The sequence below is a fragment of the Canis lupus genome, chromosome 3 (assembly GCF_048164855.1).
Source record: "Canis lupus baileyi chromosome 3, mCanLup2.hap1, whole genome shotgun sequence".
Lineage (NCBI taxonomy): Eukaryota > Metazoa > Chordata > Mammalia > Carnivora > Canidae > Canis > Canis lupus.
The window spans coordinates 74,251,477-74,273,354 of NC_132840.1; the positions used below are offsets into that span (position 1 = coordinate 74,251,477).

Consider the following 21,878-nt stretch of genomic DNA (forward strand, 5'->3'; position numbering starts at 1 on the left):
ATAGGGCTTGAACTCATGATACTGAGACCAAGAGTCACATGTTCTTCTGACTGAGCCAGCCAGGTGCCCCAGTGAATGAACATTTGTTTTTCCTTCCTTTGAGCTGAACTCTGTCTCCCAGTGGTCTCCACTTTTTAGCCCACACACTACCTCTTGGGGTCACACACTGTGTGAGTCTAATTTTTCTTTCCCATGATAGCCCGTCACATAATTGAGCTTTAATGATTCCTCACTCTTCTCCTCTCCAGCCTAAACATTCCCAGTTCACTAAACAGTCACTTCCATGATGACACCTGGCCAACTTAGAATAAAGCAGGACTATCATTCTTTTCCTTTATTCCAAACATTATATCTCTTATTAATATGGCCTAAAATTGAATTTACTTTTGGCAACCATATTATGCTGATGACTTACACTGAACTTACTAAACCCCTTGATTCTGTGATTCTGTTTCACCTGAACTACTACTTATCTCTCTCCCCCTCCCACCCCCCCCTCCCCCTCCCTCCTCCTCCTTCTCACCTGAATTGCTTCTAAGCCATGTCTGGTCCATTATGCATTGCTGAGGTTTTATATGGATCTCTGATCATTTCATCTTGTTAGGTTGGTCTGTTATTCTATGCATGGAGATGATTTGGGAATCCTCATCTTGTCCTTCAAAGTGTTTACTAACCCTCCAGGCTTATATGAGTGAGACATGACACTGTATTTTCATATAAGATAATAATAAAAATCTTTAACAGGCAGAAATGAAGACAAAACCCTAAAACAAATGTTCTCCTGGTTGATACTAATCTGTGTCACATTGAGAAGTAAGAAGACACATGCTTTTGTAGGTGAGATGGGGTCATATCATCATGAGTCTTGAAAACCTAAAGGAAGAATAAGAAAATTCAGAAGGTTTTTGAGGGACACCTGGGTGGCTTAGCGGTTGAGCACCTGACTCCGCCCAGGGCATGATCCTGGAGTCCTAGGATCGAGTCCCACATCAGGCTCCCTGCATGGAGCCTGCTTCTCTCTCTGCCTATGTCTCTGCCTCTCTCTCTGTGTATCTCTCATGAATAAATAAATAAAATCTTTAAAAAAAAAAAAAAAGAAGGTTTTTGAGTACGAAAGTCTTATGGAAGCAGGTTGATACAGGAAACAATAAAATAAAACACTAACTTTGGAACTTTACAGATCTGAATTTGAGACCTAGCTCTGTTTGCTTTCTAGCTCTAGAACTTTGAGCAAATTACTTTAACCACTCAGAACATCAATTTCTTCTCCTGTAGAATGGGATAATACGTACTCTATAGATTATTGTGGCAGTTAGATGATATATATGAAAAACCTCATACCGAACAGGCTCTTAATAATTTGGGAAGAAAAAGCAGAAGGAAGGAGGAGAGAAAAAAATGTGTTTATGGCAGGTAGGTTTGGTTTCTGAGGGGAGGCTACATTTATGATAGACCCAAGTAAAAAGTCCAAGTGTGAAGTGAGACTCTAGTGAGGCCCACATTGACTTGCTGGATGCTTGGTCCAGAGCAACACATACGAAATGGTAGAGGGCTAGAGGCAGACGTGGATGATATTTCAAAAGGAGAACTGATTGACCTTGGATGATGTGGAGAATGACAGGGAGAGGAGATTCAGGTAGCAACAGGGAAGTGCAAAGAGGGGTGATGGATTAGGGAAGAAGGGTTCATGTGAAGAGTGGTGGAAGGAGGCAGGACAGTCTGACATCCCAGTGGATCTGATGGGTGAGCGGGTGGAGAGATCAAGGGGAACTGTGGGGAGGAGGAGGAGTGAGTTAGGTGTTTGGGAAGCACCCCTGGTGGTGGTAGCTGTAGGCATTGTCTCTGTAGGTCTCTGTAGGGCCACCAGGTGGGAAACCAGTCAAGAACACTACCCTATCAGACACCCCAACTCCCCCCCTCCATTCAGAGCCGAACAGATGGACGTGACCTTCCGTTCCCCTTGACATCATGGGCCTCGGTCCATGTCCCTCCAGGACTCCCTGCTGCCCTGATAGCAGAAGGACACAAGTTCTTGTCTAGCCATCAGACTGTAGCTTGTTGCTCCCACCCGGGCTTGAAAAGGGAGAGAGGGGCAGGGGGGGAGCTGTAGGAGCTGTAGAAAGAGAGATTTGGCCAGAAGCAGGGTGTGGACAAACCAGAGCAAGAGAGTAACAGGGAAGGTGGGAGATAAAGAGCAAGGTGAGCACCACGAGTATGTAGAAATGCAGGCTGACAGAGGAGGAAAAGAGACTGAAGAAGGAAGCAGAAAGATTTGCCGAGAAACTGATGAAGTGCAACTGAGAAAACTGTTGCCATGGTGACGGGTCCAGAGGAAGGAGTAGGAATCGAAATCGGATTATGAGTTGGGGGAGTGGGGAGGGGGTTGTTCAAGACCCAGAGAGGGTGGCCCCACCCCGGGCCCGCCCCTCCCAGCCCCCACTGGCCCGAGGACCGCCTTTCCCGGGGGGGATCTCCAAGGCCAGCCCAAGGAGTGCAGTGAGAACAGAAGCGTGGGAGGGACGGGGTTCTGGCACTTTCGCTGCCCCCCCCCACCCCTGGGCTGACGGGGAACAGATCCGCACTCCCCTACCCCCACCCCCAGCGGGCCTCACTGGCTCTCCGGACAACTCTCTCCACCCACCCCAGGTTCTGCCCTCCTGTCTCTTCCTTAGAGCCCCCAGTAAAGAGAGAGAAGGGGACCTGTTTTAGGAACCCACTGTGTGCCAAACCCTGTGTCGGGCCCCCGGTGGCTGCATCACTGAGTCCTGACCCCAGCCCCTGGGGTGGGTGCACTTCCCCATTGACAGCACACTGGGATGGGGTCCCAAGCTGGAAAGTACGGCCCGAGCTGGGGTGCAGTCCCCGCTCCGGCGTCCCAGCCATCCGCTGTCCTCCTGCCACCCCCCCTTCCCACTCCCCACTTCCCTGCCCGGCACCCCCAGGGCAGGGTGGGCGGGATGGGAGGCTGGGGGAGGGCCAGCGCGAGCCTCCGGCTCCATCCTTAGAGCTGGAGAGAGGGGGACCCTCGAGGCAAATGCGCCACCGCCGCGGCGGCGAGGCTGGGGCTGAGTGGGAGGCGCAGGGCAGCTGGGCGCTCAGGGCTGCGGGGAGAGGGCGGTGGGGGCGAGGGGAAGCTCTGAGGCGGGCGTTTCCGGCAGAGCTGGGGAGAAACTTCCAGCAAGGCCGAGGGGGGAGCCCTGAGGCTGCAGCCTGGGGCCTGTGAGCGCAGCCAGTGCGGCCGGGGCGCTGGTGCTGGCTGCAGGGCCTCGCCGCCCGGGCGGGGGGAAGCGGTCTCCCTCTCCCTCCCCGGGGCTGCTGTACAAATACCAGTTTTGTAAAGGGCACCGGATCTGCTGTGCATATCAAACAGGCCCCGAGGACCCGGGAGAAGGCAGAGTGCGGCGGTGACCTTGGGTAGCCGCGCCCAGGCTGCCCCTCCTGCGGCCGAGCGCTGGGATTCCCAAGGATTCTGGCCCCTTCCCCGGCCACCTTGAAACACCTCCCTGCTCCCTCCGAACCGCCCCAGCCCCAGCCTAACCGGAAGTTGAGGGGAGGTCAGAAGTGGCTGGGCCCCAAGAGGAGCTCGGGTCACAATTCTGTTGGTCCCCTGTTGGCTGGGCCTGAGCTCCCAGGGCCCTGCCCCACACCCCTGTAGAGAGAGGGGGGCCAGGGGTTGGGCTCCTTCCTCCTCGGGCCTGGAGGGAGGGCTGCCCCACCAGCTCACTTCTGCTGCTTCTGTTCCTTCCTCCACACTCCACCAGTATCCCAGAAAGCCCCTCCTGACCTCCCTCCCTGGGTCCATCAGAGGTTCCTACAGACCTGGAAGCCCCCCTGCCTCTCCGCCTGAGGTACAGGCAAGTCAGGTCAGGAACTGGGGGGGTGGGGGAAGAGAAGACTCTTCCTACCTTCTGCTGCCTTCACTTCTGCCCTCTGGAGGCTGTTGGTCTCTGGGCCCTGAATCCCAGACCCAGCTCCACTGAGATGGTCCGTCCTTCAGGACCCTCTGCCCAGCCCAGTTACCCTCATCCACACACCTTCACTCCCAGACGGATGCAATCTCCGTGACTGCTGCTTGCCAAAGCAGAGGAGCACATTTCACACTCTCTCCCCTTCCCCGTGAACCAGTTGGCTGCAGAATGTGGCCCCTGGAAGCATTCCTCTTTGGGTACCTGGGATACCACTACCCCCTGGCTCTTCTCTTTTTTCTTTTTTTTAAAGATTTTTATTTTTTATTTTATTTTTTTTAAAGATTTTTTATTTATTTATTCAGGGGGGGCGGGGGGGCAGAGACACAGGCAGAGGTAGAAGCAGGCTCCATGCAGAGAGCCCGATGTGGGACTCCATCCAAGGTCTCCAGGATCACGCCCTGGGCTGCAGGTGGTACTAAACTGCTGCGCCACCCCACCGGGGCTGCCCTAAAGATTTTTATTTATTTGAGAGAAAGAAAGAGAAAATGCATGGGCAGGGGGAGAGGGAGAAGCAGGCTCCGCACTGGCCAGGGAACTGGATTTGGGACTCAATCCCAGGACCCCAGGATCATGACCTGAGCTGAAGGCAGACGCTTAACCCACTGAGCCGCTCAGGTGCCCTTCTTTTTTCTTTTAGGGAAGCTTCTCGGTCTCCTTTGCAGGTTCCTCTTTCCTTTTGGCCATAATGATTTTCCTCAGGCTCTGTGCTTGCTCTTGTGTTCTCACTGGTCTCTGCTCCTCCTGGAGGCCAAGGCTGTCACACCCATGCCCACAGCCTTCCTGAGCTCCAGACCACACGTCAAACCACCCTCCACACACCTCCAACCGGGTGTCCTTCAGGCATTTCAGCGAGTTCAAAAATGACAGATCTCCAACCCCTCCCCACAAATCCCCTCCCACCACCACTGAGACTCCCCCAACCCCCCCACCCCCATGATGGTACTGTCGATAGTACACACACACACACACACACACACACACACCACCCCCTGACTAGCGACTGTACCACCATCGGCCCAGCTGCCCAAACCAGGGCCTGGGAGGCATCCTTCACTGCTCCCCACCCTGCCCCACAGCCCTGGCCGTCAAACCATCACCCCCGAATTTCCTCTTTGCTCATTTTTTGCCCAGAATCTTATCTCAGCAGTGTGTCAAGAGACATCTAAAATATCTCCCAGCTATTCATCCAACACAGTCTCTACAGTGCAGCAAAAATCATCTTTATAAGATACAAATTTAATCATGACACTCTCCAGTTTAAAACCCTCAATGGCTTCTTTTTATCCTCAGGATAAAAATTAAAATTCTTTTTTTTTTTTTAAGATTTTATTTATTCATGAGAGAGAGGCAGAGACACAGGCAGAGGGAGAAGCAGGCTCCCTGCGGGGAGCTCAGTGCGGGACTGCCCAGGATCACACCCTTAGCCAAAGGCAGATGTTCAACTGAGCCACACAGGCATCCCCAAAAGTTAAATTCTTTAAAAATAATAAAAATTCTTTAAAGGGGCTTACAAAGCTCTTCATCTGGTCCCACCTGCTTCTCCAATGACTTACCCAAATTCTACTCTAAACCTCCAGTCCTTTAATGAGGCTTGAGGGCTCTCTCAGCTGACAACAACCTCCCTTTCACCCTTCCCTCCTTCCATCTTCTCCCTGCTAACTCCTACTCAACTTTCAGATCATCACTTATTTACTACTTCCTCCAGGAAGCCCTCTAGGACTGTCTAAGCCCATGGACGTTGCCCCTTCTGTGAGGAGCCTCTTTGGCAAGTCATTTAACGTCTCTGACCTTAATTTCCTTGTTAATACAATGAGGACAATAACAGTACCCACCCCTCCAGAGGTTGCTATGAGGATGAAGCAAGAAAATAAATGAAGGACTTAGTGCAGCACCTGACATGTGGTAAACACTCGATAAATAATAACTGTAAGCATTATTTTTCCTACTAAAATCCCGCTGCAGTGTAGTGCTGGACTCCAGTATCTCCCGGGAGAGCAATCGTGTTCACCTCCCAATGCCCAGTACTTAGCCCAGTGACTGGTACAAAGGCATTTAATAAACATTTATTGAATAAATTAATTCATGTTAATTTGGCCACTATTATTTCTTGGGCAGATTTGCTCTCTTTCAGGCCTAAGGAGAGGCTTAATTACCCCACAATCAAGTCTCCACCTTCTCCTACAATAATTTTTCTCTGACCACACTAAATTTTGCCACTTCCCTGCTTCAGCCCTGTCAGAGGCTCCTCCTGTGGAAAACATGGTGGGCCAGGCCTTTGAAGGATGGTTGCGTCTTCACATCTGCCCCTCCTCTCCTTCTCCTTCCATTGTAAGCCCCCTTTGCAGGGCTCTGGCCACTGGTTACACTGAACCCCTGGCTGCTTCAACAACCCTCCAGCCTCAAGTACTTTCTTCCTCCTTTCTCAGTGGCACACCTACTCCCTTTCTAAGTGTCCTGTCCCAGATGACACAATCTGGGGCCCCCAGGGGTGAAGCTGGCCTCAAAGATGTGTATCGTTTGGCTCACAGAGTGCATTTCATAATATATATTAGTTTAGAATTTGAAAATAAGAGCACTTTCCCTACAAATGCAGCTGTCTGGCCTCTCTTGGGAAAAAAAACAACAACAACAGAGGAGGCTCAGTGAGCAACCCTAGGATCCCCTTTCTGGAAGGCAATACTTCTGCTTTATCCAGAGTTCCTGCTGCTGTTTGACTCTCTCCAGTGGGTCCCGACTTCACTCACTAAGTTTTACTGCTTTTGTAATCTGCCCAGCTCCTGGAGTCACTGGTCTACACCTCCCATTGGCCCCACAACTTTGTGCTCCATCCAGCGGAGGACCTTGGCTTTTCTTCCCTCCACCCCCCCCAACCACCTGGATAGACACCACTCTGTCCTGTCCCCGTCCACACATCCACACTCCCCAGTCCCTCGCATTCCCTGCTCCTCTCACATCTTTATTGGACAGTGACCTCACCCTGCAGTGCTCCTTCCATTCGCATCTGACACCCCTTCTCATAACTAGCCCCCATCTTATTCTCCAGGACTCCACTCTGGCCAGTACCTTCCACTTTCCATGCCTCGGAAACCTGAACCCTGAGTCAGTACAACCTGACAGTTTTATCATTTCTGCACTCAAGCTGTCGTGTAACTAGAAAAGCTCCCAAAATGTCAAGGTCAGTGTGATGGTTAAGTTTATGTGTCAACTTGACTGGGCCGTGGTGCTCAGATACTTTGTCAAACATTATTCTGGGTGGCTCTGTGAAGATGTTTTTGGGATGAGATTCATATTTAAATCAGTGAACTTTGGGGCATCTGGTGGCTCAGTCGGTTAGGCATCTGCCTTCGGCTCAGGTCATGATCCCAGGGTCCTCGGATCAAGTCCCGCATTAGGCTCTCTGCTCAGCAGGGAGTCTGCTTCTCCCTCTATCCTTCCCCCCTGCTCATGATCTCCCTGTCTCTCCAACAAATAAAGTCTTTAAAAAATAAATAAATCAGTGAACTTTGGGTAAGGCAGATTAACCCATGGTATGGTGAGCCTCATCCAATCAGTTGAAGGCCCTAATAAAACAAAGACTGAACTCCCCTCCCCCAGAAAGAAGGAATTCAGCCAGCAGACCACCTTTGGACTCCAACTGCAACTCTTTCCTGGGTCTCCAAGCCTGCCTGCCTCCCCCTTCAGATTGTGGATTTGCCAAGCCTTCACAATCACATGAGCCAATTCCTTAAAATAAACCTCCCTCTCTCTGTACACATCCTGCCTGTTCTGTTTCTCCAGAGAACCCTGACTAATGCAGCCAGTGCCCCTGAAGACGAGCGGTCCCCAAACTCAGCTGGGCCACCGCCACCACACAGCCTTCCTCAGGGCCCTTGGGAGCTATGTCCTCTTCTCCCCACAAATAGCTACTCAAACTCGTACCCTCCCCCCGCAGACCCCAGATCCTTCTCCCCACTGAGTTTCCTACTTCCCAGAGAAAGTGGAGTCCATCAGAAAGGAGCTCCCTTAATTTGCTGCTTCCCTCTTGCTGTCTTTCTCCCCCACGGTCTCCCCACAAAAGTATCACATTTCTCTGCATTGCTGCCCTAGAGATAGAGAGAGAGAGACAGAGAGAGAGAGAGAGAGAGAGAGGAATTTCTATGGCCAAAAGCTACTGTCTCCACCTCTGATCTGAACCCCATTATTTCCCTCCTCCAAAGCCTCTGCATCCATCACACCTCTGTCTCTCCTCTATCTTTACCTTTAAAAACACAACAGGTGGGGCACCCAGGTGGAGTAGTCAGCCAAGTGTTTGACTCTTGGTTTCGGCTCAGGTCATCATCTCAGGATCATGGGATCGAGCCCCATGTTGGGCTCTGCACTCAGTGCAGTCTGCTTGTCTGCTTGATATTCTCTCTCTCCTTTCCCTCTGCCCCTCCCACTCATGCTCACGCTCTCTCGCTCTCTCAAATAAATAAATCTTAAAAAAAAGACCTACAGCAGGTGAGCCTTTCCCGTACCCCAAGTTCCCTTCCAGTTCCCTGTCTCGTTCCCTTCCCAGCCAAGCTTCTTCAAGGAGCAGCCTGCACAGTTCTCTCCCTACTACCTCCCCTGCCAGTCATCTCTGGAGTCTGCCTTCCTCACCTGTAGGACGCTGCCCCTAAGGATGCATGACCCCCGAGATGCCAAGTCCAGTGGACATTTCTCAGTCCTCACCTTCAGTTCTGACTTTCATACCACTCGACACCTCCTTTTTGAAATTCCCTGTCCACTCCCTTGTGGTTTTCCTCCTCATTCCCATTCCTCCGTCTTCAGCTCTCCTCTGTCCGTCTGTCCTTCAGACGCTGTGTGTCCCAGTATCCTACCTTCTTCTGTCTTCTCCCTCCCTTCTACACATCTCTCCAAGGACTAAGATTTCAACATCACGATTTTAACCACTCCCCCACCTTCCCTCTCTTTATCCTGCACCTGTCTTCTGTGTCCCAGACTCATTCACCCAACTAGGAAAATGTCATTTTCATCTGAATTTCCCAAGATATCTGCATTAATTGTCTATTAGCAGCTTGTAAAAAACAAATATTCTGAGAATCAGGAATCTGAAAAGACTTAGCTGGGCAGTTCTGGCTCTGGGTATCTCATGAAATTGCAGTAAAAGATGTTGGCCTGGGCCACAGTCACCTGAAGGCTTGACTTGGGCTGGAGGATCTGCTTCCAGTCTTGCTCATTCTCATGGCTGTTGTGTAGGGGCCTCAGTTCCATGCTGGATGTTGGCAGGAGGCCTCAATCCCTTGTCACGTGGACAGGTGGACCTCCCCATAGAGGTGACCCCATGTCCTCCAGAGTGAGCTATACAGGAGAGAGCAAGGAGGAAGGTGCAAGTCCTTCTCTGATCTAGCCTCCAAAGTGACCATTGGTTCTGCTGGATTCTACTGGCCACACAGACTAACCCTAATCCAATGTGCCAATCCTTTACCCACTGCCAATCCCTTCCCACACTATTTCCAAAATGTTCTTTACATAAGTAAAACTCTTCAAAGGCTCTCTGTTTCCTTCAGGGGAAAAATCAAGCTCCTTAGTATAGGATACAAAGCCACAGGTGACCCAGCAGGTGGCAGGAGGTCTAGTCCTACTCATCTTTGAATGCCTCTTTCTAGCCAAGATGTATTTATTCACAATTCCCAGAAGATGTCAGGATAATTCACTTCTCTGAGCCTTTTTATATGCTGTTCCCTTTTTGGAATATCCCCTTCCGCTTATTTCAACTGTCTCATTCTCCAAAACTCAGCAACTTGAGAGCAGGAATGGTTTCTGTGTCTCATCTGTCATGGCACCCACCACAGAGGGAATGTTGAACAAACGTTTACTGAGTGGAAACACGAGTGGGCAGGCAGTTCCTGTGTGCTTGGGGCCCCAGTGGTGTGGTTGGCATACAAGATACAGCCAGCCCACATCTCATCACTTCCCCCCTTGGACTACCTTTCCTGCCCAACCATTTCCCTCTGCATGAATGACAGAGTTGGAAAAACAAATTCTGATTTGTGTGTGTGTGTGTTTTTTTTTTTTTTAAGATTTCATTTATTTGAGAGAGAGAGACAGAGCACAAGTAGGGGGAGATGCAGAGGGAGAGGGAGAAGCAGACTTCCTGCTGAGCAAGGAGCCAGGTCATGGGATCATGACCTGAGCCAAAGGCAGACGTTTAACCGACTGAGCCATCCAGGTGCCTCTGATTTCTGTTTTTTAAAATATTATTTTAAGTAGGCTCCATACCCAATGTGGGGCTTAAACTCACAATGACCTTGAGATCAAGAGTCACATGCTCTACTGACTGAGTCAGCCAGGTGTCCCCAGATTCTGATTTCTATCCCGCCTCATTAGCTACTAGCTCTGTGACCTCAGGAAACTCATTTATTGCCTGTGAACCTCTAGTTTTCATCTGCAGTAAGGGTAAAAGGAGAAGAAGATAAGATGAATTACTTAAATTAATATTTATTGAACCAGATATCGTGCTAGGCACTCTCAAATAAATTAGCTTGAGTGATGGTCATAATATCTCAGTGAGACAGATTTTATACCCTTTCTACAGAAGAAGAAACTGCATCTCAGGGTACTCAGGTAGGTAACATGGGCCAAGGTCACAAAGCTGGAAGAAGATTTGGGGTAAGTGATTGTATCTTGGGAGCATTAGAAAAAATAAAGGGGCATCCAGGTCTCTTCCAGTTCTGCATGGCATGGGTTTTTTCCCCCCCCCTCACCTTTTTCCTCAGATCTCAAGGATAGAGAGGCTCTGCCATTTCCCATCAGACCAACAGGTGCTGAGCACTACATCTCACTTCATGGTCCAAGTCCCCAGGGCCCCCTCCCCAAGTCTGCTCCTGCTGATTATGACAATGATTTCCAGCATTCCTTCTGCATCTTAATTTTTTTAAGATGTTATTTATTTACTCATGAGACACACACACACACACACACACACACACACACACAGAGGCAGAGACACAGGCAGAGGGAGAAATAGGCTCCATGCAGGGAGCCTGACATGGGACTCAATCCTGGATCTCAAGGATCGTGCCCTGGACTGAAGGTGGCACTAAACCGCTGAGTCACCCAGGCTGCCCTGCATCTTTCTTTTAAAGCATTTTTACACCTGTCACATCTCACTAGATGGCAGAAAAGGAACGAGTCTTCCCATTTTATAGGTGAGACAACAGAGGTTCAAAAGGACTTGCCTGAAGTCACACGGTATCACTTATCAGCAGGAGGACAATAGTCTCCAGCAAAGGCTCACAGGCCCATGGAGTTGAGTGGACACGTTTCTGGCTGACCGGCAAGCAGACTGGCGTTGTAGAACAAGAACCACTGGCATACCAGACAGACCTGGGTTCTGAGATCCTCTGGCTACAAAACTACCACAGATCAAGAACAAATACAAAGCACCGTAGTTCAGAAAGACTAGGTCAGTGTCAGGAGCCCATCTTCTAGTCCAGGCAGGATAGAGAGATTAAGAACTCCTTGGAGGCAGAAACTTATTTTGCCTTTGTATACCTGGTGCCTAGCGCAGTTCTGGCACTTTTTTTTTTTTTTTAAGATTTTATTCATCCAACCATGAGAGATACAGAGAGAGAGGCAGAGACCCAGGCAGAGGGCGAAGCAGGCTCCATGCAGGGAACACGACGTGGGACTCGATCCCCGGTCTTCAGCATCATGCCCTGGGCCAAAGGCAGTGCTAAACTGCTGAGCCACCCAGGCTGGCCTAGTCCTGGTAGTTAATACATGTTTGTTGACTTGGGTATGGGACTTGGAAGGAAGGGAGCAGAAGAGGAAACTTGAGTGAGTTTAGAGTCAAGAATCCAAGGGAGAGACAGGCTAGAAAGTGTGAGTCCAGGAGAGACACTCCAGGCATTTGTGGTCCTGGTTTCTTTACTCTAAGCCACGAGGACATCCTCCAGAGGCGCGGGGTGCTGTGGCTTTAAATGACTTCAGCGTGTCAATGAATCCGCTCTGCTAAAAGAGTTATCCTCTTGCTCCTGCGCTTGGCCTCCCCCTCCTCGCAGCTCCCCAAACCCTTCTCGGCCGCTGTGATGGGATAATTAGATGCGAGAGCTCAGCACAGATGATGCTCCAGTTGCTTAGCAACTAATGGTTTCCATGGAGACCGCAAAGCACAGCCTCCAGAGCAGCCAGTGAGCAGCTCGGCAGGGCAGGGAGAAGACGCAACTCTCAGTTCCTCCAGAAACCTGGGGAGGGCCGGGGTGGGGAAGGGGGGCTGGAGGCAAAAGGGAGGGCTTAAAGGCACAGGGCCCTGTTATCCCTTTAAAATCTGGTCAGAGCTCTGCCCTGCCCTACCCCACTCTGTCCCACTCGTAATTTCAGATGGGTGGTGGGCTTAGGCGCGGACCGCCACAACCACCCTGCAATAAACTCAGCCTCTTCTTTCTGCTTCCTGGTCTGTGACTGAAATGGGAAGAGATACCTCCCAAGCCCAAGCGTAAACATCCTCCCAGGTTAGTGCTGGGATTTGAAGAGTACCAGAAGACCGCCTCACCCCCTAGGATGCCACCACCCAGCTTGTCCCTTCTCTCCAAAGTTCTCCTCACTGTGCAAATGGTCCTCTTTCAGTTTGTAGAATGAGAATGTAGGATCTGATCAGATAAAGGACAAAAGCCAAGGTGCAGGAAAAACAGAATTCAATTCTTCACCCCAAGACAGCCTATGCTGGGAGACTGGGGGAAAACACCTGCCCCTAGTCTCCACCTAAGAGAAGCCAGTGTGTGTGTGTGTGTGTGTGTGTGTGTGTGTGTGTGTGTAGGGGCATACGGTACAGAGCATGTGGCTATTCAGCGTGGGCCTCTCAGACTGGCATCCATCGGCATTACCTGCAAGCTCATTAGAAATGAAGACTTTCAGGCTTCACCTAAGACCCACTGAATCAAACTGTGTCTCAACCAGAGCCTTAGTGATTCACAGGCACAGTAAATGTGGAGAAGTGCTGGTCTAAGACCCTCCTACCCTCTGCTTGGGAACCCCTGAGTTCTCTTTTTAATTTTTAAAAAAGATTTTGTTTATTTATTCATGAGAGACACAGAGAAGCAAAGACATAGGCAGAGGGAGAAGCAGGCTCCCTCTGGATGCAGGACTTGATCCCAGGACCCCGGGGATCACACCCTGAGCCAAAGGCAGACACTCAACCACTGAGCCCCCGGGGCATCCCTGGGTCCATGAGTTCTATCTTCACCATCACCCCCTGCTCACACTCCAGCTTGAATCTCCCCCTCCACCCTGGGGGTAAGGACGCAACCCCACCCACCCCTCATTTCCTCATGGGACCCTGGCCCTTCCCTGGACCAGGGAAGACAGGATGGTTCGTGATGCAGAGACATACATCAGCACTCCCTGTGCAGCTCTCGGCCTCTCCTGGCCAAGCACCCCACCTTCCACAAGTGACTCCTTCTGAGTCTGTTTCCGCATCTGCAAAAGGGACCCAGTGACATGTCCAGCTCACGATAGCTGCAAGGATAAATATGTTGGCACATGCCCTGTGCCCAGAGTGGATACCTTCTCCTTGTTGCTCCTTGCTTTCCGCTTGCAACTCCTCCCTCACTTCTGTCTGACTGAGCACAGGGGTGGGGGGTGCAGTTGGAGGAGCTGGGTCTCCTTTTCTTTTCTCTTACCAGGTGTCTCTCCTCTCTTCTCAAGCAGCTCGACAATGGTTGCTGACCAAGGCTGACGGTGCCCCCTCCCCCGTCTCTCTGAAAGTCTTCCCTAACATCCCTTCACCCTACTCTCCAGAAGAATCTGAAGCCCCACACACTCCCTGGCGCCAGCACCCTTAGGCCCCTCCCACAGCAGCAATATCTGGGCCTTGGGGGACACCCCATGAATTGGAACCCTTGGCTCTGCTGACGCCATTCCCCTACTACCAGCTTCAATTTCCCTCCCATCCTTGCCCGGCCGAGGCCCTGTCAGGAGCTCCCTGCCCTGGCATCAATCCCCTCTTCTGGCATACCAGGGCAATCTCAGAACTTGTCCCCCTCCTGGAAGACTCCCACTGTCTGGGGGAGCAGTCCTCTACGGGCCATGCTCCAGACACAGGGGCAGACAGGAATCCTCAGGCCCTAACATGTGGGAGTTTCAGAGGAAGGGGTGACTTCCACCTCCACCTTAGTTACCCTGAGCCTCTGCAGCTGACTAAGCCAACAAGATCCAGCCAGGGCATCCCCACTTCTGGCCTGAAAGCCGGCTCCCCATCCTGAAAAACCTGTCTGGGGGTCTGCCCTGAGGCTGTAAGACCCAAAGGGCAGGTTGGACAGGATTCCCCTCCAGCCACTCCCACCCCAAGACAAAATCAGCCACCCCAGGGGCCGGGCCTCACTTGCCTCCGGAAGCCAGGAAGCCACAGCCAGTTCTAGCTCCTAGCCCAGCTATGGCCTCCCTGCTGCCAGTCCGGACCTTGCCCTTGATCCTGATCCTGCTGACTGTCCTGGCCCTGGGTGCTGCAGGTCTCTGCCATCTCTGGTGGGCTGTGGGGAGGGCAACCAAGGCCTGCACGGGAGGCACTGTGCCCTCCGGGGCTCTCAAAGAGGAGCTAGTCCAGCCAGTTGGGGGTGGAGGGGGTGGAGGGCCGGTGATGGCAGTGACCAGGCATCAGTCAGCCTTTAAGATTTTTAAAATTTACTTATTCATGAGAGACACAGAGAGAGAGAGTAAGAGGCAGAGACACAGGCAGAGGGAGAAGCAGGCTCCCAGCGGGGAGCCCGATGCGGGTCTTGATCCTTCGACCCCAGGATCACGCCCGGAGCCAAAAGCAGATGCTCAACCACTGAGCCACCCAGGCGTCCCCCAGGGCACACTCCTGGTCCTCTTTCAAACCCAGGAGGCAGAGAGACATGGGGAGCACCCAAAGCTAGGAATTGGGGTAAGGTTGGTGGCTGCCCCCTCCTGGCATCCGGAGCCAGCGGCGAGGGGGACCGTCCAGCTTCTGCAGCCCAAGCCTGCCACCTGGTGGTCACACAAGCAAAGGCCCGTGTCTGCCAGCGAGCGGTAGAGTGGAAGGGGAGGTCTCCGCACCCGTCGAGGCGGCCCCCAGATCTGATGGTGGGGAAGGGGATTGGTTGCCCCCACCCCGAACTCCCTCTTGGCCCCCCAGACTTCAACATCTCAAGCGTCTCTGGTCTGCTGTCGCCGGCGCTAACGGAGAGCCTGCTAGTTGCCTTGCCCCCCTGCCACCTCACAGGGGGCAACGCCACACTGATGGTCCGGAGAGCCAATGACAGCAAAGGTTTGCTACCCCCTCCCAAGGTGGCCCCTTAGTCCCTAGAGGCCCCTCCCCAGGGCACCACCAGCACCCCTTCTCCCGCTCCTGCCTTCCCCCTCTCCTTGGGGCCTCCAGACACACAACCCTCACTCACCCCCTGATTTCCTGCCCAGTGGTGAAATCTAGCTTCGTAGTGCCTTCCTGCCGTGGGCGCAGGGAGCTGGTGAGTGTGGTGGACAGTGGGGCTGGCTTCACAGTCACCCGGCTCAGCGCATACCAGGTGACAAACCTCGTGCCAGGAACCAAATACTAGTAGGTACCAGATCCAGGCCTAGAATCCCTGGGGGAGGGGGTGCAGGGAGAGAAGATGGGTGCTGACAGTTGGTGGTGGGGAGGGATTGGGTCAGCTTGGGGTGAAAAAGTGAGGACACAGCTGAAGGGGTCAAGGACGGGCCCCTGGATGCCTGGGCTCTCTCTCTCTTTTCCCAAGGCCCAGATGATCACTGAGGAGTCTCTCCTCTCTCTCCCAAACCCCACCTCCAAAGCATTTCCTACCTAGTGAGGAAGGGGTCGTCCACCGAGTCCAGTAGAGAGATCCCAATGTCCACGCTGCCTCGTAAGTCTTATCAGGGCCCCCAAATCTTCCCTGGCCCTCCCACCCCATCCCCCATAGTTGTCCCTCCCTGTGCTCCCTTAGTTTCTTTGCTCACCCGGATCCTGAGCCTTTGGCGTTTTACCTGCCCGTTGACTCATCTCCTACACTAGAGGTCCTACGTGGGTAGGCACTGTGTCCAATTAATTTCTGTATCTTCAGTGACCAACATGGGAGATGCTTCATAAATGTTTACCTGATGGATGTGTGGATCAGTTGACTGGTTGGATGAATAAATGGATGGAGGACAGCTGGAGGAGACAGAGTGCCTGGGGTCGGGATGGGGGCTCCTCCTGCCCACAAAGGCCTCCCCCATCTCTCTTCTGACAGGAAGGCAGGCGGAATCCATTGGGCTGGGAATGGCCCGGACAGGGGGCATGGTGGTCATCACAGTGCTGCTCTCGGTCGCCATGTTCCTGCTGGTTCTGGGCCTCATCATCGCCCTGGCCCTGGGCGCCCGAAAGTGAGGAGGCCAGCGCCAGGCAGCAGGCCTTCAGGAAGCCCAGGACACGGTGCATTTCCCCAGCCCACGGCTTTGCCCTCTGTGCCCGCTTCCTCTCCTGAGAAGAGGCCTGCTCTCAGGCCTCAACCATGGGGCTTTGGCTTCTTGGGTGCCTTCACCTCTCCTCCCTGCCCCTCTCTCACTGAAGCCTCACCTCCCAGCACTCCCTATAATCCCCTCAGCCCACTCCTGTCAGAATCAGAATCAATGCTCCTCCCACATCACCTCCTTAATTACCACCCGACCCCCTGCCAAGAATTCACCCTTCCCTCAGGGCCAGAAGTCCCCTCAATAAAGTGTGATGCCACATCTGCCCTGTGTTTCCCTTCTGTGAGCTCCACCTGGATGGGGACAGGACCTACATCAGGCAGCAGAGGCTCCCAGGCCCCTCCCTACCCCACAACCCAGAGCTGCTTCCGAAGGAGGCAGGAAGGCCTAGATGAGATTAGCAGCAGGAGTCAAGAGTTCTCAGACCACACCTGGGCTGTGGGTTTTGCAACCCTCCATCCTCCACAGCAGGCAGCAGGCCACCCTCCAGGGCTTGGTGCCCTCTGTGGGAGGGTCTAGAGGCCAAAGGTCTTGGGATATTGGGAGAGCTAAAGGAAGTCCTGGGGAAAGGGGTACAGGCTCTGACTGGGGACAAAGAGGGCCACCAGGGTGACACCTTGGACAGGGTGCTAGGGATGGGAGAAGTGGAGAATAGGCTAAGGGGCCTGGAGGAGGAAGCAGAAGTGAAAGAATCCTGGGTGTGGGGAAACGAGAGTGGTACAATCTGGTAGCTGAGGGAAAAGAACAGGAGTGGTCCCCTTTCCCGTACATATCCCTTGTAAGGATCAGTGACCTTTGTATTGATCTTAGGGGAGACACCAGGATCTTTAAGGCGACAACTATCAAGGTCTCTTGACAACTACCAGGTCTCTCCTCTAACTGCCCCTCTGTTCTCACTGTGTTCTCTCTGATGTCCTGTGTTCCTTCTTGCCTCAGGGCCTTTGCACAGACTTTCTCTCAATCTGAAAGAAAGAAAAGAAAAGAAAAGAAAAGAAAAGAAAAGAAAAGAAAAGAAAAGAAAGAAAAGAGAAGAGAAGAGAAGAGAAGAGAAGAGAAGAGAAGAGAAGAGAAGAGAAAAGAAAAGAAAAGAAAAGAAAAGAAAAGAAAAGAAAAGAAAAGAAAAGAAAAGAAAGAAAAGAAAAGAGAAGGGATGAACACTGGACTGAACACTTCTTTGTCTGGGTGGGCCTAACAGAGCTAAGGCCTGAAGTCAGGAGAGACTGGCAGGGAGATGTGCCCTGCGGAGAGAATGGTCTGGACTGTGCTTCCCTGCCTAATCACACCAGCCAAGGGGACATGGGAGCCCAACCTCAGGCCAGGGGAAGAGCATCAGATTGGGAGCCAAAGTGCACTGCACACTGGATTCAACCAGGGGACTTTAAAAAACTCCAATACGGGGATCCCTGGGTGGCTCAGTGGTTTGGCGCCTGCCTTTGGCCCAGGGCGCAATCCTGGAGACCCAGGATCGAGTCCCATGTCAGGCTCCCAGCATGGAGCCTGCTTCTCCCTCTGCCTGTGTCTCTGCGTGTCTCTCTCTCTCTCTTTCTCTCTCTCTCTCTGCCTATCACGAATAGGTAAATAAAATCTTTTTAAAAATAAAAAAAAAAATAAAAAAGTCCAACACCTAAGCCATACCCCACACCAGAATCAGAATGACTGGGGTGGCAACCAGGCATTAGTATCTTTTCAAGATCCCCAGGAGGTTCCTATGTGAGCCGAAGTTTGGAACTTATCCATATAAACATTTTTTTAAATTGTGGGGAAATATACATAACATGAAATTTACTATTTTAATCATTTCTGTACATTCAGTTCCGTGGCATTAAACACATTCCCATTGCTGGGCGACCGCCACCAGCATCATCTCCAGTACTTTTTCAGTATCCCAAAGAGAAATTCTGTACCCATTCCCTCCTCCTGCCAACCCTTATCAACCACCATTCCACTTTCTGTCTCTACGAATTTGGCCCTTCTAGGTATCTAATTAAAGTGGAATTGTGCACAATTTGTCTTTCTGTGTCTGGTTTATTTCACCTGGCACAATATTTCCTAGGTTCATCTGTGTTGTGGCCTGTGCCCAAGCATTTTTTTAATTTATTTTTTAATTCATTTTTAAGGCTAAATAATATGCCATTATATGTAGAGAACACATTCGTTTATGCATTCACCTGCTGATGGACATTTGTGTTGTTTCTACCTTTTAGTTATTGTACAAACATCTGTTCAGGTCTATGCACTCAGTACTTTTGGGTGTATACCCAGAAGTGGAATGGCTAGATCATGTGGTGATTCTGTTTAATTTTTTGAGGAACCATTATACCATTTTCCACAGGCCCACACCATTTTACATTCTCACTGGCAATGCACCAGGGTTCTAATTTCTCCATATCCTCATCAACTCTTATTATTATTTTCTGCATTTTATTTATTTGTTTTTATGATAGCCATCCCAATGGATGTGAAGTAGTGTTTCTTTATAGTTTTCATTCGCATTTCCCTAATGATTAGTGATGTTGAGAATCTTTTCACGTCATTATTGGGACATTAGTATACCTTTTTTTTTCTAAAGATTTTATTTATTTATTCATGAGAGACACAGGCAGAGGGAGAAGCAGGCTCCATGCAGGGAGCCCGACGCGGGACTGGATCCCGGGTCTCCAGGATCACGCCCTGGGCTGCAGGCAGTGCTAACCCGCTGAGTCACCCGGGCTGCTCTGCCTCTTTTTAAATTGAGTGTATGTGTGAATTGTAGTTCTTTATATATTATGGATAGTAATGTCTTATAGGATATATGACTTGTATGATAAAACATTTTTAAATGGTAGACTGATTTGAAAAGGCCTATTGAAAAGAAATGTATTACAATAATTTTGGGGGGGCAGTCCCGGTGGCACAGCGGTTTAGCACCATTGCAGCCGGGGTGTGATCCTGGAGACTCAGGATCGAGTCCCACGTCAGGCTCTCCACATGGAGCCTGCTTCTCCCTCTGCCTGTGTCTCTCTACCTCTCTCTCTCTCTCTTTCTCTGTCTCTCATGAATAAATAAATAAAATCTTTAAAAAAAATAATTTTTGACAAAACAAAAATGAAACACCCATATGGAAAAATTTTGGAAGCATATATGCCAAAACGCAATTACTATCTCTGATTGATACAAAGAATGATTTTTTTCTTTATTGTTGCTCCTTTTGCATTTTTTTTAAAAGATTTATTTTTTTATTAATGAGAGACACATACACACACACACAGAGGCAGAGACATAGACACAGGCAGAGGGAGAAGCAGGCTCCCCCCAGGGAGCCAGATGCAGGACTCCATCCGGGATCCTGGGATCATGACCTGAGCCAAAGGCAGGTGCCCAACTGCTGAGCCCCCAGGCATCTCTCCTTTTGTGTTTTCTATATTTCCAAGTGTTCTGCTTCAAGCATGTTTTTTTTTCTATTTAAATTCTTAAAAATTGTTTTTAAAGATTTTGTTCATTTATGAGAGAGAGTGCATGCAAGCTGGGGAGGGGCAGAGGGAGAGGGACAAGCAGACTCCCCGCTGAGCAGGGACCCTGATGTGGAGCTCCATCCCAGGACCCTGAGGTCACAGCCTGAGCCGAAGTCAGATGCTTAACCAACTGAGCCACCCCTTATTTTATTTTTTTAAAGTAATCTCCACACCAATGTGGGGCTCAAACTCAACCCAGAGGGATCAAGATGCTCTACCCACTAAGCCATCCAGGTAACCCAAACATAAATTATTTTTACAATTAGAGAAATTAGGGACGCCTGGGTGACTCAGTGGTTGAGCAACTGCCTTCGGCCCCGGGCATGATCCTGGAGTCCCAGGATCGAGTCCCACATCGGGTTCCCTGCGTGGAGCCTGCTTCTCTCTCTGCCTATGTCTCTGCCTTTCTCTCTCTGTGTGCCTCTCATGAATAAATAAAATCTTAAAAAAAACAATTAGAGATATTAGCATTAAAATTACTATTATTGGTATTAAAGGTAGAGTCCTAGCAAATTTTTTTTTTTCCTAGCAAATTTTTAAAAGGGAAGCTGTTGTTTTCACTGTAGTTAAAAAAACATTTATTGAGGTATCCTCAAAGTTCCTGGTCTATTAGACAAGCCACAGGTAGCACAGTACAGGATGCATGGGATCTGACAGGCAGCCCAGATGCCCAGAAGAACCAAAGGGGGCTAGTTTACCCACTGGTCAAATCTGGGACAATTTTAGAATTATAGAATTTTATAATAATTATAGTAAGTTGTTATAATTAATAATTATCAATAATGCACTCTAAGAATCCTTTGGATCCATACTGACAACAAACAAGTATGAGATAAGGGGGTGCCTGGCTGGCTCAGTTGGTGGAGCATGCGACTCTTGACCTCAAGGTTGTAAGTTCAAGCCCCATATTGAGTGTAGAAGTTACTTAAAATCCCAACCTCTTGGAAGTTAAAAAATAAATAAATAGGGGCACCTGGGTGGCTTAGTCGGTTAAACATCTGCCTTCAGCTCAGGTCATGATCTCGCGGTTCTGGGATGGAACCCCACAATAGGCTCCCTGCTCAGCAGGGAGTCTGCTTTTCATCTGCCCCTCTCCTCCCTTGCTCATGCTTTCCTCTCTCTCTCAAATAAATAAAATCTTAAAAATAAATTAATTAATTTAATTGAATAAGGGGCACCTGGGTGGCCTAGTTGAGTGTCTGCCTTTGGCTCAGGTCATAATCACAGGGTCCTGGGATCCGGCCTGAATTGGGCCCCATGTTTGGCTCCTCACTTGGTGGGGATCCTGCTTCTCCCTCTGTCCCTCCCCCTGGCTTGTGTTCCTTCTCTCTTTCTCTCTCTCAAATAAATAAATGAAATCTTAAAAAAAATAATAGGGGCACCTGGGTGGCTCAGTGGTTGAGCGTCTCCTTTCAGCTCAGGTCATGATTCCGAGGTCCTCAAATCGAGTTCCGCATCAAGCTCCTGCAGCGAGCCTGCTTCTCCCTCTGCCTATGTCTCTGCCTCTCTCTCTGTGTCTCTCATGAATAAATGAATAAAATCTTTAAAAATAAGTAAAGTCTTTACAAAAATAGGGGCACCTGGGTGGCGCAGTCGGTTGAGCATGATTCTTGGTTTCCGCTCAGGGTCCTGAACCTGAGCCCTGCATTAGGCTTGTTGCGCAACAGGGAGTCCACTTAAGATTCTTCTCCTTCTCCTTCTGCTCCTCTCTATCTCTCTCTCTCTCAATAAATAAATAAATCTTTAAAAATATATGAGATACAGAAAAGCTCTTCCTTATAATAGAATGTCAATTAAATGATGAATTTAGAGAAATCATTTTTTTTAATTTTTATTTATTTATGATAGTCACAGAGAGAGAGAGACAGAGAGAGAGAGAGAGGCAGAGACATAGGCAGAGGGAGAAGCGGGCTCCATGCACCGGGAGCCCGACGTGGGATTCGATTCCTGGTCTCCTGGATCGCGCCCTGGGCCAAAGGCAGGCACTAAA

The 21,878-nt window shown here is 50.4% G+C and overlaps 1 protein-coding gene and 1 long non-coding RNA gene across 2 annotated transcripts; one reads left to right on the forward strand and one right to left on the reverse strand.

The window, feature by feature from the left end:
• Window positions 1-529: 529 nt before the first annotated feature.
• Window positions 530-15,539, reverse strand: LOC140631081 (uncharacterized). Its single transcript, XR_012028742.1, has 3 exons — window positions 15,350-15,539; window positions 9,123-9,290; window positions 530-873 (listed from the first exon to the last, which is right to left on the reverse strand). It is a non-coding gene; the product is annotated as an uncharacterized lncRNA (long non-coding RNA).
• Window positions 12,204-16,658, forward strand: UPK2 (uroplakin 2). Its single transcript, XM_072822284.1, has 6 exons — window positions 12,204-12,445; window positions 13,616-14,440; window positions 15,088-15,219; window positions 15,369-15,507; window positions 15,741-15,811; window positions 16,178-16,658. Exons 2-6 carry the CDS (start codon window positions 14,365-14,367, stop codon window positions 16,312-16,314), a joined length of 555 nt encoding a protein of 184 aa, XP_072678385.1. The 5' UTR covers window positions 12,204-12,445; window positions 13,616-14,364; the 3' UTR covers window positions 16,315-16,658.
• Window positions 16,659-21,878: the final 5,220 nt, after the last annotated feature.

Bases quoted from the DNA above. Each gene is read 5' to 3' on its own strand.
- UPK2 (XM_072822284.1), top strand. From the start codon at position 14,365: ATGGCCTCCCTGCTGCCAGTCCGGACCTTGCCCTTGATCCTGATCCTG. The intron at 14,441-15,087 runs GTCTCTGCCATC...TTGGCCCCCCAG, and splicing joins CCTGGCCCTGGGTGCTGCAG to ACTTCAACATCTCAAGCGTC. The intron at 15,508-15,740 runs GTAGGTACCAGA...CCACCTCCAAAG, and splicing joins GTGCCAGGAACCAAATACTA to CATTTCCTACCTAGTGAGGA.